General features: G+C 50.4%; 1 protein-coding gene across 1 annotated transcript; it reads left to right on the top strand.

The window, feature by feature from the left end:
• Window positions 1-86: 86 nt before the first annotated feature.
• SLC25A14 (solute carrier family 25 member 14) lies at window positions 87-16,076 on the top strand. Its single transcript, XM_006027535.2, has 8 exons — window positions 87-266; window positions 915-1,009; window positions 5,094-5,179; window positions 6,754-6,849; window positions 9,522-9,646; window positions 10,848-10,983; window positions 11,457-11,537; window positions 12,488-16,076. Coding segments are annotated over exons 1-8 (663 nt in total). The 5' UTR covers window positions 87-264; the 3' UTR covers window positions 12,530-16,076.
• The last annotated feature ends 778 nt before the right edge of the window (window positions 16,077-16,854 follow it).

Here is a 16,854-nt window from a genome sequence, read left to right as displayed (position 1 = left end):
GTGGCTGCCTCGCTGCACCGGGCTGGGGTGTCTGTGCCCGCTGCCGGTCACTTCCGCCATCCCAGTCAGCCCCCCACTCCGCCCAGCGTCCTTGCTGGGTTGCGGGGCGTGCTCCAGCACAGCTGCCGGCTCCTCCTAGAAGGTTGCTGGGGTCTGACTCACCACGGGGGGCCTGAGGCCTCTGCTGGGAGCCGCAGGCAGTGTTTTGCCCTCGTGGCTGACGTTTGCTCTGCTCTGCATTGCCTTGCCTTGCCTCGCATTCAAATGTAAGCTAGATAGAAGTCATCTTAGAGTTGTTGCACATTTTAAAGCAGTAACTTAGTGGCTGGCTCTTTTTGTAGCCCTGGGATGTTTTTCTGGCATGATAATTACTTTAAACCTGTGGTTGGTCCAAATTTACTGTGTGATTCACCACTGGCCCATCCAGAGCCATCCAGGCTGGGTCCACATGGACTTGCCACCAGCCTGGTTAAAATGGCCTGTATATTGTAGGCAGTCTGCTACAGCAGCTGTAGGCAGAGATGACCTGAGCAGGGTGCGGGACCCGGGGCAAATCAGCCCATGCGGGGCCCTGCCTCTGCTCGGCTCCCGGACTCAAAGAAGCTGCTGGTGAGGGCAGGGGCGAGCAGCCAGATGTGGGGCCCAGGGCAATTGTCCCTATTCATACCCCCCTAGGGATGGCCCTGGTTGTAGGTATTGTCTTGGCAAAAAGAGGAACTGTTCCAATGCTAAGTCCACATACTGAACTGCACCTTTCAATATCCTGGAGCCCACAAAGTGGGTGTGAGCAGCATGTGTTCTGCACACTAGCACCTCTGCCTCAGGAGCGGTGAGCTGTCCTGGAGGCTGTAGGCATAGGGGCTGGCAGGCTCTGCAGCATGTAACTGGATCTTGTGTTTATTTGCCTGCTGCAGGATTGCTCCCGCCTTACTGAGACAGGCATCTTATGGCACCATAAAGATCGGCATTTACCAGAGCATGAAGCGACTGTTTGTGGATCGTTTGGAAGGTCAGTGTCAGCAAACCGTGTTGTTGAGATGCCTTTGGAGCTGTCACCAAGGGCACAGAGTGCACTCTTATTGTTAGACTCACTCATTTCTGTACCACCTGGTTCTCTTTTGCCTGTCCCTGGCCTGCCAGTGAATTCCAAAAAGTGAGAGTTCCCCAATTCCTGCAGTCTCCATGTTGGGGTTGGTAACATTGAATTTGTGTAGCAGTAGAACCTAGAAGCCCTGACAGAGATTGGGATCCCAGTGTGACTGGTGCTGGCCAGATGCTTAATGAAAAACAGTGTGTGCCTCATGGTGGTCACTTTACAGACATAGGCTGGGGGATAGGAAAGTTGATCCTGATTTTTGCATCTGTAGAACTAAGGCCCAAAAGATCTCTAACCTTTATCAGTGTGTCTTTATTTTTATTTATCATAGCCTCCTTCCTCAAGGCAGCAGGGAAGAAGACGTCTCCAGCTCCAGAGATTGCCCCAGTAATTAACCTCCCACACCCCACCTCCCTGCCAGAAGCTTTGAACCCTGTACCACACTGCTCAACAGCTCTCATCAAGTAGCTCTTGTCATCTCTAAACTCTGGCTTTATCTCTATTTCTGAAGCATGGGGCAGAGTGAACAGTCCTGACATGGCCCCTCCTTGTTGCTTTAGGATAGACCATAGAGTCTGCCAGAACTGTCTAGATGCTAGAAAAATAGCAATGCTGTATAGGCAGCCCTCAATTTATGACTGGGTTACGACAAACAGCACTTATGACCTTTATAAATTTACACCCTGTTTCGAGGTTCCAGTGCTGGTTTTGACTTTACAATGCTTGACACAGGTGTGTCCAGCTGGTAAGTCCCTTGTGGTGGGGGAGCAGGGAAGGAAGGGATGTGGTGGGGCAGATCAACACTTATGCAGTGAGTAAGGGATTGGGGCTGGGGCAAATGCTGCCCAGCCAGGGTGAGGTGCAGGGAGGGGGTGGGGTGGCTCCTGCTGCTGCATGCTAGCGGTCTGGGACCCGCTGTCTGGCAGCTCGTCCGGCAGCTCTCGCTGCTGCTCCTGCTACTGGTCTGGGGGGGGGCATGTGCCCCCAGATCTGCACGGGGGGGCAGGGCTGGAGCTGTGCTGGGCTGCACTCTGGATGGGTGGCAGAAGGTGCTGGGAGTGGGGGCTATATCCTCCTGCCGCTTACCCAGCTGAGGTGGGGCAGAGCTGCTGTGCTGCCTCCGGACAAGTGGCACGCAGCAGCAGGAGCCACCCTGACCTCCCCATGCCTCCCTGATGAGCAGTGGCTTGGTTTCATGCCCCCCTGCCCCACCCCACCCTGCTGGGTGAGTGGTAGCAGGGAATGGGGGTGGAGGGGTGCCCCTGGATCAGGGTGGGGTGAGTGGCGGAGCAGGAGCAATAGAGTGGGGCTACAGCCACCCTGAAATTTTGCCATAGCACCCGCTGCCAGACAGGAATGCAGCCCTGGCCTCGCCTGCCTCGCCCTGAGGCATGCCCCCCCCCCCCTTTTACTGCTGCTTGCCCAGCTGGGTTGGGGTAGAAGGGTGCAGGATGAAACTGCTGGTGGTCTGGGAGGTGCAGGGAGGCCGGGGTGGCTCCCACTGCTGCATGCTGCTTGTTCAGAGGCAGCGCAGCAGCTCCGCCCTGCCTCCTACCTGCACCCCCTGGCCCATCTGGGCAGTGCTTGCCTCAGCCCCTGTCCCAGCTCCAGCCCTAATCTCTCCCTTGCTGTGGGGATGTTGATCTGCACCCCAACATCCCTTCCCTCCTCCCTCTACCACCACAACAGACTTACCAGCTGGACTCAGCTGTGTGAGGGTGGTAAAGGAACCAATCACCCTTTTATAACATTGTTTCTATTGGAAAATTGGTTCCAAGTTATGATGTTTCAACTTAAGACGTGTGTGTGTGGTGGGGGAATGTCAGGGGTCAGGAACCAATTGTGTGGTAAGTGTGAGGACTGCCTGTAGGGGAGCTTGGAGCATTTGACACATACTAACAGGCTTTGACTTGCAGTTCCCAATTTAACAGGTGGGTCAGGGCTATCTATAAGTAGGTACCTACCAAATTCACAGCAGGAGTGGGCTCCTTTAATCTCAAAGGTTCCTTTCCCCCCAACTCTGATTGGTAGAGGGGCTTTGCTGCTTGCTGATCAGCGGGGAGGTGAAAACCACAATTTTAAGTATGGCGCTGTTTTCGCCTCCCAACTGGTCAGCAACAAACAGTGGAGCTGCCAGGGCTCCTTGGCCAATCAGTGGTGAGTGGCAAAAATGGCGCCATATTTAAAACTGTGGTTTTTGCTTTCCTGCCGATGAGGAGTGAGTGATGAGCAGCGGGGCCCCTCCACCAATCAGCGGTGATAGGGGTGCACGTGGGAACCTTTGAGATTAAAGGAGCTGCTGCACAGCCCACTCCTGCTGTGAATCTGGCTGGTCCCTATCTACAAGTCCCAGATGGGGAAAGCGAAGGGCAGAGATAGGAAGGAGAAGCCAGACACAGAGCATGGTAGAAGATGCATTACTAGTAACTCCTGGGTGCTGCTTTGCCTCCAAGTAAAGTTACTTCTCCACATTTAACTCCGTGGCCTGGATGTGGGGCTTACAGGCACCTGTGATTTGCTGCAGCATTTCCAGCTGGGTACTGTTTTCTAAATGTCTGTTTTCCTGCAGGCTTGGGGCTGCTAGTGGCCAGGTCTCCTTTGGAGAATGCTGCGGTCAGTACCACTGCCTCTTTTCCAGCTTAATAGAGGTGCACCGATATAAAGAAAATTGGCTACATCGGCTTTTTCCCCCTCATGTGGCTGATTTAAATGCATGCATGCGTGCAGCCGCAGTGCAGCACGTAGATGGCGAGGAGCGCAGCCTGGCAGCTTGGAGAGCTGCGTGCAGCTCTCCAAGTTTCTTATGGTAGAAGGGAAGGGGCATTGGAGGGGACAGATCAAGGTCCCTGCGGTGAGGGAGTGGGGCTGGGGCAGCGCTGCCCCACTCAGGGGCAGTGCTGCCCAGCTGGGTCAGGGTAGGGTGCAGGATAGAGATGTGGCTTGTCTGGGGAGGCGGGGCCTGTGCACCTCAGTTTGCACAGGCTGGGCCAGGGCGATGCCGGGCTCTTCCCAATGGGAGCTGGGCCAGGCTGTGCTTGGGGTGGGCACTGGAGCTACAGGGGGAGGCTGCAGCCACCCCAAAAATCACCATGGTCCCTCTCCCGCTGGGAAGAGCCCAGAGCTGCCCCCAGCCCACGCTGCAAAAATCCAGGGGCACAAGGGCCCCCCCATACCCCCCTGAACGAGCCACGGCTCTGTCTCACACCCTGTCCTGCCCTGGCTGTGCAGTACCTGCCTCAGCCCCTGCCCCATCCCCACTCTGTCTTTCACTGCAGGGGCCTCAATCTGCTGCCCCTCTCCTTCTACCACAACAGACTTACTAGCCAAACACTGCTTTTCAAGCTGCTGGGCTGTGTATCGGAAATTGGATTGGTATCGGCCAATGTGCCTCCTTAAAAACTGGCTATCGGTATTGGCCCAAAAAACCTATCGGTGCACCCCTACAGCTTAACCAGTACTTTAACTCTGGTCTTGGAAGCTTTTCTTTCTGAACTAACTGCTCCTTCTGTTGGATTGCTCAGCCTTTGTTCTCTGGAGGTAGTTGTATGCATAAGATGGATTCCTGCTCAAAGGTCTCCAGCACTGGGTGACTCCTAAAAGTATTTTGAAATCATTCTCCTTATCCAAGATCAACTCACCAATGGCATTGGAGGAGGCTTAAGTCGCAAAGGATGCTGATTTGCAGTTAACTACTTTGCAATCTGCTCTAGTCCTGATCTGCCTGGCTTAGAGTTCACAGACTTCCTCCTCCACTGGAGAATGTTGTGAACAGTCCAGTCTCCTAGCCGCTGCCCTCTGGCCCTGGTAGCTAAGGGAAGGACAATGGGTTTGCCAACAACTTGCATTTAATTATTTGGTCTCTGCTTCTGCAGCTTTGCTCTGTGATTTAGGAGCTGGACTCTTCCACTCCTTCTCCCCTAAGCTTTTTTAGTTGCTCTGGCAAGTCTCTATGTTGTCTCTTTGGGTATTGATATTCTCTCCCCGTTATGGATTGCAGATGAGACGCTGCTGCTCAATGTGATCTGTGGAGTGGTTTCAGGAGTCATCTCATCTGCAATTGCCAACCCGACAGATGTGCTGAAGGTAAGAAGTGCCTGTGTCCTGGAACTGCTCCCAACTTGGACCTGTTTCTGTCCTGTTGAGGTTATTCTTTTCCCATGAAGCTACTTGTTTTCTAGCTGGAATGAACAGTCTTCCAACTACTGACTAAGTGTTGTTTGTTGTTTGTATGTTTGTTTGTTGGTAGAAACCTGGCACTTCTTTTTGGATGGGAGTAGGCATGAAAGTGAGCAGAGGTCTGAGTTGAGAAGGAAGTGGAGAATATTACTGCTGAGCTCTTAGATGAGAGAAGCTGTGGAGTGCCATAATGCAAGGGACATGTTTTCCTAATAGTGAGTGAAATGGGCAGAAGTGTGAGTGCTGAGCAATAGCCAGATATGCATTAAGTCTCCTCCACGAGCACTGAACATGACTCTGCTGATGCTCTTACTCCTGACCTGCAGTCCCCTGGTAGTTGTCTTGTGGTGCTGGCACTGGATTTATGATCCAGCTCCCTTGTTCTGGAGGGGACCCAAAACCCTCAGACTGACTACGACCTTTGTGTTCGATAATAGGCAAATTTTATTGATACACAATGATAACATAAAAGAATAATGAAACCAATTCTCTCTCTCTCTGCCTCCCCCTGGCGTGGATGAGATGGGCATGCCTTCTGTTTCTCCTCTCGGGGACCTCTTCATGTGGTCTCGGGGACCCTTTTCTGTTCTAAAGTCCCTTCTTTTGTATTCTTTTCCCCACCTGATGACACTTCATCTGTGGGCATTGCTGATTGGTCTTTCTGTGGTTGTCATACTGTCAACACTTCTGTCCTGTCAGCATATTCCTTTATTTTACAAACCCATCATATGCACACATCCTAATTTGGGCTTTCTGAGTCTTTTCTTAATTTGGTCTGCTCCTGCAAAACCAGAACTCTCAGGACCCCCACTCTTGGGCCTTGTGAGCTGATGCCACCTTATCTCATGTTATGGAACAGTGTGGTATATGCCCATAATTTCCCAGGCTATGTGTGTATATCTATTGGCCTTGTTGCTTGCCTGGGTTAGACACCCTGCCGGCCCTGAAAGCTATGAAACTGTGTGCCAACCAGGTCTTTAGAAATCATTTAACCCTTGCTGATGCCCTGGGCCATTATTCTGTTGCATATATATTTTACCTACAAGCCAGTTCCTAAAAGCAAACCTCTAAATGTCATTTTCTAGCCATCAGTGGCAGCTAGCAGGAGCTGCCTGATCCACTCCTTTCCTGCATCAGTTGTGTCTAGGAGGCCTTGTTGCTGTACAGAAATGTCCTCCCTGATCTTGTTCCATGTCTGAACAGTGAATTTGTGAATTCTGAAACATACTGCCCTCCGTCAGGCTTTAGACAGGGTCAGACAAGCTTCCCATGTTTCCCCTTGCTTCTATCATCCACTTGCCACTCCTTGGCATTCAGTTTCCTGGTCACCTAACACTTCCTTTTGTGGGCCTGTTGCATGGTGCTTATGCTTTGAGTGGTTCAATAACTCGGAGCATAGGTAGGAGCTCCGTCCATCGTTTAATGCTACTTAGATAGATGGTCATATGCTGCTGGCTGACTGAGTTTTCTGTATCTTTCAGATTCGAATGCAAGCTCAAGGTAGCTTATTTCAGGGAGGCATGATTGGAAGCTTCATTGATATTTACCAGCAGGAAGGCACACGAGGTCTCTGGAGGGTAAGTGCTGGATGCTGAGAATTTTTTGCTCTTAGAGGGGAAGAATAAACTGGTTCTTAATCTTGCATTTGCTGACTAAAACCAAGTAGCCCATTCTTTTTTTTTTTTTTCAGTCCTCCTGTACTAGGATCTATGGGTGCAAGTGAAATTCATGAAGAGAAAAGTGAACCAAGAGCAGTAGTAGCCTTGTAGTTTTAGGCAGCACAGCACAATCTGTCTCTGGGAATGTAATGTGGTGTAGGTCATTTGGGCCTTTGCCTTCTTGGGTCAGCATCAGCGGCATCCACTGCTGTGCCCTGGATGACATGGTTCCCCACCACCATGGGCCAAAGCATGGTTCACAACCCAAGGTCACCTTGGTATGCCTAAAGCTGCTGAATGGTTAAAAGACCAGAGTATGGGTTTAACTTGGGGCTCCAGCAAACATTACCTGGAGCTGCCTTGTTACCAGGACTTGCCCCTTCCCCCTACTCTTCTTTGGAGGGTTACTCAGCCTGGGGTGCCTCTTAAGTTGGTGGAGAGACCAGCTGGGAGGAGCTGTGTCAGGCCTCCAACCCCAAGAGCTCTGCATCGAAGAGGAGGAATTTCAAGCAAGACCTCTTTTGCTGTCTCCCATGGATCCTGCTAATAGAATACTTTGGTGCAAAGAAATTAATTATCTGAGGGTGGGGAAATTAGGTTGGCACTCCTGACTGGCTTCATATCTGCCTTCTATTCTAGCCTGCCCTCTATCTCTAACTCAGGGTTGGGCAAAATTATGGTCTGTGGGCTGGATCTGGCCTGTCAGCCAATTTCATTCGGCCTGTGGGTTTCCATCAACTAATTGTACCTCACCCAGCCTCATACATGTGTACATACCCTCTTTCCCAACATACCCATTTGCACCTCGCTCCCACTCTCATGTGTGGAAGGGCCTGGCCCAGCCAGCAAGCAGCTTCTGGGTGGCCTGCTGCAGCAGTGGCAGCAGCAGGCCACCAGGGGACCTGGTTGGCTTCCCCAGCATCCCGTTCACTCTGGGCATCAGGTAGGGAAGTGGTGGTGGGGGGTGAGGTGGAGGTGGGCAGCTGCAGCTGGGTGGGAGTGCGGAGCATGGCGCTGGACTGGCGGCAATGCAGAGATCACACCCAGAGGGGTAATGGGAGTGCAGAGCTTGGGTTGGCAGGGTGTGGGTGTGTGGGCTAGTTGTGTATTGTGGACTTGCTGTTACACGTAACCTTGCCAGAGAAATGCTTATCTCACTCATACAATAAATCAACATGATCTGGAGAGAATGAAAGTACTGGGATTCCAGAAGGGAGGAGTCATCCCAGTGTTGGTTTTGGCTCAGTGTTTACTGTTAAGATTATTTTTGCTCTCTACACAAAAGCATGCAGGAGGGGAGAAGAGGATAGAAAAGAGAAGAAAATGTCTGTTTTACTGACTCATTCTGCAGGCAGGATACAGTGCACAGCCAGGTTAGTCATGCGTGGGTATATTAGGGGTGATGGCTAGATGGCACACAATGGCCTCTTTCTCTCCCGTTCCCTTTGCTCTGAGATAAGGCTGCCTATGTTGTCTTGGACTTTTTCTGGCTTTGGTACTGGTTCCCCAGAGGTCGGACAATGCCAGAACAGGCCGAGTTTGGAGTGGGTTAGAGAAAAGCCCGAGGGGATAGAATAGATGTGAAGCTGCTCAAGGGACCACAGGAACCTTACACCCATCTTTCAGAGCCTGCTTTTGATTCATGTGCTCCAAAAGCCACATGTCTTTTGGGACCTTTTTGTAGACTAGATGTATTAAAAGATTTTCCATGAAGCCAGAGACTAGAGGGCTGTACCTTTTGGTTAAGAAGGCAATTGCCAGAGCCTTGATGCCTGTAATTCTTTAAATGTCTAAAGCAGTGACCCACGTGGCCCCATCAGCATAGCCACCTGCATGCTCCCAGTATCTCACGACTTTCTCTTCAGCCCAAGGAAGTTCTCATCTATTCTCTTGCCAGTGTCTTGCCACTGACAGTGTTTGCAGGACACTTGAGTCAGTGTTCAGGTAGCAACTTGGATTCCAGTTTGTGCATGGTTTTTTTTCATAATTTTGTAATCTGCTCTCGAATCAGGGTGCTTTCCATAAACTCCACAGCCTTCCCCAGGCTCTCACAAACCCCTTAGTGACAGACAAAGAAGACAAAAGTATTGAGTCCTGTCACCTTCCTGCCACACGACAGGGTGGACCTGACTGCTGTATAGTTACCTCTTTTGCTTCCAAGTGAATCTGCTGTCATCCAGATTTTCAGGTGCACTTCGTAGAAGTCAAATTGATTCAAGGACCTTGAATCCAAGGTCCTACTCCAATTTGTTTGGAGTAGGTGAGGGCAGGCAAAGAGCTTAATTCAGCCAGGCTAGAGGTTGGGAGAAGAATAACTTACTTGAAGAAATAATATTAGACTAAAGGGAATGTAACTTGGAATCTGGAGAGGAAAGAAGGCTCTGGCTTTGGATTTGTAAACTGGCAGCCAACAGGCCTCTCCTAATCAAGGGACGAGGCAGCTAGCATATTAGGGCAGGTTCTTGGAAAATGCGGCCAGAAGCATGCAGAGCGGATTACCCAGGAGAGGGACTTGCTGAGTGTTTTGTTTTCTGCATGGCCCCAGGCAGTGATTTGCAGCTGTAACTGCAAAGCTGGTGTTTGGTTGGCAGGGTGTGGTCCCCACTGCACAGAGAGCTGCCATCGTGGTTGGAGTGGAATTGCCAGTCTATGACATCACCAAGAAGCACTTAATTCTGTCAGAGTTGATGGGAGATACAGTTCTTGCCCACTTCATGTGAGTATCTCTGATCACTTCCATACTCTAGGCCTACCAATGTCTGGGATATGGGTATGTGGAGTTGAAGCATTACCAGTCTGAGAAAAGCAGGATGGGACTATGTCTTGCTACGTAGCCCTTGCCAAGAACCAGTCCAGGGTTTCACATACAATAAAAGCAATGCCAGTACCTTGGCTGTATCCTAGCTATGGTCAAGGGTTATAGCTCTGCAGATGGCATCCATTTCTTGGAATTCATGGAGGCAAGAAAAGTGTAGATCCTCCAACCTCTTGAGCCAGACTGTATACTGATGGGGCAGGAGGAATTTCCAATTACATTTTCACCTCAGACACTTGATTCTTTAGAAATGCTGGTTTTAGCCTTCCTCTTCCTGACATGTGCTCCCCCAGCAAACAGTGCAGGGAGGACAAGCAAACGGGGACCTTATGCTGTGGGTACAGGCACATGAAGTGGACTGTTACTGTCCTAGAAACTTCTCTCCACAAATATGCTCTGCTATGGGTTCTAGGCCATTGCTGCTGGGTGGTCCTCGGACGTGATTTTTCTGGCAGAACTTCTCTGGAAGTGATGCGAAGGCTGTGGTGGTGATGGTCATGATAGCACGGCAAGAAGGAGACGAGGAAGAGCTACCTGCTTTTTCTTTCCTTGTTGCTGCCTCAGCCCTGCTTCAGCTCTCTCTGCTAGACCCAAAGCAGCGTGTGCTCTGAGGAAAGCTTCAAGAGGCTGTGCCAGCATGTTTTTTCCCTGTCCTTGAGTTCAGTCCTATCATGAGCCCATGATCACCTGCCATGACTGAAGTTCCACAGCCCTCAGCAGATCTTGGAGGGAAGCAACAAGAAACTGCAGATGGTCCTTGACTGTGGTTAGAAAAGGCTGAGCAGTCTTCCTCCCCAATTTCATGAACATCTCGGGAGACGCTTGTCAACTCTGGAGAATGGGCTCAGGAAAGGGGTTGGTTTGTTAAAAGTGCATTTCCTATTCAGGTGATGGCTTGTGCATCTTGCCTGCACCATGTCTTTTTGCATGGCACCAGACCACATGAGACTGGAGAATGCAGCTAACATTTGTCACTACATCCTCCCACATAGGCCAATGGAGGGTGTGTTTCCTGCTGTATTCATGTGTCTGAGTCATGTCACCAAGTCCAGGCCAGGAATTGCTGGGTCTGCAGCAGCTTCTCTAATGGTCTGATATTTAGTTCCAGTTTTACGTGTGGGCTGGCTGGAGCCATTGCCTCCAACCCTGTGGACGTGGTGCGGACCCGAATGATGAACCAGCGAGCAGTAGTGGGGAGTGTGGAGCTCTACAAAGGCACTTTGGATGGTCTTGTGAAGGTAAGAAGCCGGGTAGAGCTGAGCAGGTGAGGCCACATCCATGGAGTCCCTTTGAGCCTGGATAGACAGATGTTGCATGCAGTTCTAATCCCAGCAGTAAAAGGCACAAACCGCAGAATGGACTTGAGGGAGCATCGCAGCCAGAGCTGAGCAAGGAAGATGGGGCTTAGGAGCTCCCCATCTCTGTCTTCCCCTGTCAGCTGGGGAGATGGACAGAGCAAAGGAGTTGCCAAGATCTTGCTTTGCAACAGGCAGCTGGCCTGGAGTACTTCAGACTGGGGGAATGATACACGGATGGGGGTGGGAAAGCATGTCTATCCCCTTGAACTTGTATCTTGGTGAAATGTGAACCTTCTGGCACAGCAGTTACTGGTGTCACGGCCAGAAAAAACATCCTGCCATGACTCTTGCTGTTCTGCAGAGCCTGTGGAAGGGGCTGGTTATTATCTTATGGCTAGTTTGTGTCTCTGCAGACTTGGAAGAGCGAGGGGTTCTTTGCCCTCTATAAAGGATTCTGGCCCAACTGGCTTCGGCTTGGACCCTGGAACATCATTGTATCCTTCAGCATGTGGCTGGGAGGGAGAGCAGGGATGGGTAGCTTGGGAAAGATGAGACTGAAAGCTGCACAGTGTGGACAGGTTCTCAACGTGGTAGGCAGCCTGGTCCCACTCACTACATCGAGTCAGGCCCTGCTTATCCTTGGATTGACTCTGATGCATTTCCTGCTCTACCTAGATAATAGAAGGTGCACAATAGAGTGCCACTGAGCTTATTGCAGAGTAAAAAAACCCCACGTGAAGGGTGAGTTGTGGTTCCTAATGCCCTTTGAGTGGCTATTCCTTGTGAAGCCAAGATTGTGAGTTGTTAGGTGTTCGTCAACCCTCATTAAGGTGAGTGCACCCTTTGGACTGAGCAAGACTTCTCTCTCTGTGCTGAGCCCACTGACTGGAGCCAGTGCCTGGGCATACTCGAGTTTCTGGGATTAAATTTTGCTCAGGTTCTTGTATTTCATGGATTGGGTGCTGGGCCTGGTCTACAGGCTCATTGTAGCTTTGTTTTTGTACTGGATCCGTTTCTGAATATTATGTCTTCTTCCAAGCTTAAAAAGCATATGTCCTGGAGAGATGAAGTGGAGCCAGCTGGGGCCTGGGACTCCCCTGCTTTTCACTACTGCAGCTCCCTAACATTTTGTCTTACTTGTGAAAAATCTGGGCAGTGTTTGCCCTTTTGTAACTCTCCCAACTTGGGCCCTGCCTTCTAGTAGCATTAGCTATATTGCAGAACTGTCCAAACTACTGTAAAGGGAAATTCCTTCAGCTTCCCTGGCTGCTTTTTTATCTGTTCATGGGTATCTACCTGTGAAGAGGCCAGTAGAAGTAACCCTCTGAGTCAGATCTTTGACCTTAGCGGGAGGGGGAGAGCACAGGGCTGCTAGTGCTTTGATGTGGGGGTTAGAGGAGGCTGCATAGCGTGTCTGATTCAGCTCCTTGACAACGCTTATAAGTTTTTTATCACCTACGAGCAACTGAAGCGACTCCCTTTCTAAGGGCTGGCCCTGATCTGCAAGTACCATCTTCAAGATGCACAGCTGGAAACGAGCAATCCAAGAGTGCGGTCACCACCACCCCTTCCCCTCATTTCACTCTCCCTGAGATGTCTTGTCTCGGCATATGTGGATTGGGACCCACATGCCCACTGAATGCATGGTCCCTGAAGCATGTCTTGGCTGGAGCAGAATGAGGAGCTGGAGGAAGACGGTGTTTCCCTCTGGGGGAAGGATCAAATGTGCAACTGTTTGGGCCTGAATTGGCATCTTCTGTGAAGATCAGTGCATTATGGTGTCCTTGCAATGCAGGTGTTTGTTCAGTTGGGTTTGTGAGTTTCTGAGCCCTGCCTAAAGACAGGACATAAGGTGGGGGCCATAGTGGGTGCCACTGTGTTTTCCTGCAGACATGTAACTTCATTAAACTATTTATTGACAGGACTGTTTGGGTTAGTCCATACTTCTGGCTTCCTGTCTGTCTCCTGCTTCACTTATCACACTGTTCTCTCTGACATGCTCAGCTGTGTGCTGAAATGGCCAAAGGCATTACATATGCAGTAGAGCAGAACTATCATGACACGTAGGTCTTTGTTCTCAAAGCATCCAGCCTTCAAAGACACTGCCCATCAGCAAGTATTAGACTCAGCTCGTGTCTGCAGTACCTCCAGGACTGGGATTTTTCAGGTGTGCAAGCTGAGTGAGTCTAGGCAGGCTGGGTAGTTCTACGTGTGATATTGTGGTCATTGCGTCTTGGTTCTGGTAGGTTTAAAATGTGGCTTAATTCTAAGAATGGCCCCCCTCATCCAGCAGCTCTGGCCTTTGGGGCTTGTTTGCTGAAGTGCTGGAGTGCTTCAAAATCTTAGCGATCCTTTCCCTCTCTTCCCCTTCTCACCGCTAAACCAGGAGAGGAGTAAGGTAGTGGGGGGCGTGGGGCTTCTGGGCTCCTGGTTCAGGGTGGGTTCTGGGTAGTGGAGGTGGAGTGCATAGGAAAGCATTAATTGACTGGCTGCCCAATTCTCTTCCCTTGCCCTGCCTACACCCTTTGGTTTGAAGTTGCTAAAACGGCTAGAAGCAAAAGCTTAAACTCCTGTTCCAGCAGTTTATTTGAATTATTATAGAACTTGAGTTGCATGAATAGTTCTACAAACTTCACTGGCCCTAGTGCTTATAATATATATACACAAGCACTTGCCATGTAGTTATTTGCAGTCTAATAAGTATTTGATTTAAAAAATAATGCTACTTCCATTAACAGTTGCATATCTTAACATTTCTTCAGTCTTAATAATGGAAAATCTAGGATATTAGTATATTAAGATAAAATTGTTCACATAAAAGTACAATTTGATAATTGTTTCCACATCCATCTTAATTTCTTAATATGTGAATTTCCTGAATATTTAAAAGCAGCAATTCTTTTTCTGCTATGGGCCGACACAGGCGCGCATAGTAGTTTGATCGCAACACTTTTCTATCCATTGCAGTTCAGTAGAGGTTTATTTTCAGTTTTCTTTTACCCATACACAGATCCATCCCTCTGCCTCCTCTGAAGGGCATACCCCAACCAGAAATATCCCACCATCCCTTCCATGGGGAGACTGCCTCCCCCACCCATTGCACACCTATCATATCCTTTTACCTCTAGCATCCTGTGCTCTCTGACTTAAAGAAGGCCCATCAACCTTCCACTTGTCATTCCAGTTCTGCTCCTGTGAGCAATTGTAGCTGCTGCTCTTTCCGTTAAATTAGTCCTTGCACCCAGTGGCTGTACTTGTTGCTGTTGCCTGTTGCAGGGGAGTAGGGGCCTTCTGTGCCCACACAAGGGGGAGGGAGTTTTAGCAGCAGCTGCCTCTTTCCCCCTCTGTATGTCCTCTCCCTCCTCTTGGCTTCCTAGCCTAGCCCTTTAGGGAAGAACCCTGCCCCCTTTCCTCTGGAAAGAGGGAAAGTCCCACCTCTCTGACTTCATTTTCCCATCCTTCCTTCCTACACCCCAGGCCTTTGGAGAGAAGAACTCCCGTTTCCCTTTTCCTACACAGTACCTTCTCAGCCTCACCTCTTCCCTCTCCAAATAGGTCTCTCTGCTCCCATCTCTCCCATCATGCCTTCCAGCTCTCCCCATCTATAAAGTACCTACTTCTTGAATGGAATAAAACCTTGAGCTGTCTGTCCTCTTCTTTCATCTGTCCTGCCCCTCCAAATCCTGGCTTTTCTTTCAGTTCTCCTGCCAGGGAGAAGCCCACTATCCCAGTTCCTGCCCCTCCATTCTCTGAGAATATAAACACTCCTTCCCTTTCAGGTCTCCCCAAACCCCAGGGTGTATCTATATAGTCTTCACCCCTTCCCTTTTATCCTATCCATCTGTCCCCTCCTTACACCCCTTCTCTGTCACCATGAAGAACATACCCACACTTTACCTTATACCTAGTCTTCCTCCCCTCCCCTCCCCTCCCCCAGCACTTGTCTATGGTCCCTTCCCTTAAATCAAAGAAGTCCTACCTCTCCTCCAAGTGTCCCTTCCCCATCACCACCTTTCCTCCAGACCCTCTTCCTCTTACTCTGCACTTCTTCCCCAGGTCCCCCCCTTCCAGGAGAAAGGCTCCCCCTTTGCATCTCCTTCCCTACAACCTTTCCATTCCTGCAAAAGAGAGAAACCCCCTTCCCACAGGTACCCTCCACTGCCAAGTAATTCCCCTGCCGCCTTTTCCTCAACTCTCTACCTTCAGCCCTCTCCATTCCTCTTCTCTTTTGCCAGTCACCCTTTAAAGGACTAAAGCCCTTGCATTTCTTTTCTGTGTTTTTCCCCTCCCCTCACTTCCTAGCTGCCATGAAGAGACTCCTATTCCCCTTAAGCTCCTTTCCCTTGTTTCCCTCAACTCATTTCCTTTCTTCTACTCCTAAAGGGAGCTTCCAGCTGCCACAGAGGCTGCCCAGCTCTCCCACAGGCCCAGGGGTGGTCCCTATCCCTCTTTCTCCAGACACTAAAGAGAACCTGCCCCTCTCCTAAAAAAAACATTTCTCAAAAAAAACTTCCCCTGCTAGCTGCAATTGAGAACCTCCCCTCCTTGATCCTTCCAGTTATGCATCATGGAAAGAGGGAGAGACGAATCAAGGCAGTAAACAGAAGACTTCAGCACTGGTGCCACCGTGAAGGCTTCTGCTTCTATGACCACAGTCCGCTCTTAAGAGGGAGAGGCAGTGGTCTGTTGGGAAGAGACGGCCTCCACCTCACTCCACTGGGGAAGAAGCTCTTCTCAGCCAGAGAAGGTGCAGGGGTTCCTGGGAAACTGCACCTCAAGCTGCTGACAAGCAAAACGTGGGGGATGTGTGAGTGGAGGTGTTTTTGTGAGTGAGTTAGTTAAGGTGTGCCCTCACTGGTGCTGGGGCCCCTACAAGAGACAGTAGTGTGCCTCAATGAGGCTTTCTCCTCCCCTCCAGCCTTAATCCCATCCTCCACTTTAAATGATAACAGGCAATTAGTAAGCAGCACAGTAGCACCAGCAGCATCTCAGGCAGCCAAACTATCACAGTCAATATCAGAGCAGTTCTTCCCCCTCCCTCTCCTTACTTTCTGTTTCCCTGTAGGCAAGCCCAGCTTCAGCTTTGAAACTCAAAACTTTTCAAAAGTTTTGAAACATTTTGACTGCCCCCATTTCGTTTTGAGGCTGTTTTGAAGCCCTTCATTTCATTTCAATTTTGCTGTTTTGAGCTCGAAACGAGTCAAAACAGTGTTGAAATGAAACAGCTGGTGAAATTTCACACAGCCCTTGGTAACACATTATATGGACAAGTGCCTGCTATGTCCACCACAAGAGGGACAGTGGGGGGGCTGTACTGTAGTGCTCAGCACTGATTCATTCTGCAGGCCGCGTGCAGTGAGCACTCATTGGGTGCTGTGGCATGGCTTTGCCCCATTAGCTGTGGCCCCTTCCCTGGGACCTTCGGCTTCCCTTTAAGGCCTGGCCACGTCTCAGGCCAGTCAGGACCACAAGCTTCTCTGCTCTAAATGGGCATCTCCTGCAGTGGGCTGCTGGCCCTTTTGACCCCTATCTCAGTCCTGGCCCCAGCATTGACCAGTTAGGTCCCTTGGTTTAGGTCTATGCTGCCTGCTTGCACTCAGGGATCAGGATCCCACATTCCTGGCTCAGGTGCTTTACAAAGCGTGCCTGGTCCTGCAGGGTCACTCACCCCAGCAGGCTCAGGCACTTCAAGAAGCTTACCTGGCCTTCCCTGGATTAAATGGGTCATATAACCCACACAAAGGTGAGGGCTGGGTAACTGGCCTGGTATGTCCTGGGGGCTCCCATGCCACTGGGAGTCTCCCCAGACCA

The sequence above is a fragment of the Alligator sinensis genome, unplaced genomic scaffold (genome assembly GCF_000455745.1).
Source record: "Alligator sinensis unplaced genomic scaffold, ASM45574v1 scaffold879_1, whole genome shotgun sequence".
NCBI lineage: Eukaryota > Metazoa > Chordata > Crocodylia > Alligatoridae > Alligator > Alligator sinensis.
Note: the sequence above shows the minus strand (reverse complement) of the source record. Positions and strands in the feature narration are given on the sequence as shown.

Bases quoted from the DNA above. Each gene is read 5' to 3' on its own strand.
- SLC25A14 (XM_006027535.2), top strand. The intron at 5,180-6,753 runs GTAAGAAGTGCC...TGTATCTTTCAG, and splicing joins ACCCGACAGATGTGCTGAAG to ATTCGAATGCAAGCTCAAGG. The intron at 11,538-12,487 runs GTATCCTTCAGC...AACGCTTATAAG, and splicing joins TTGGACCCTGGAACATCATT to TTTTTTATCACCTACGAGCA.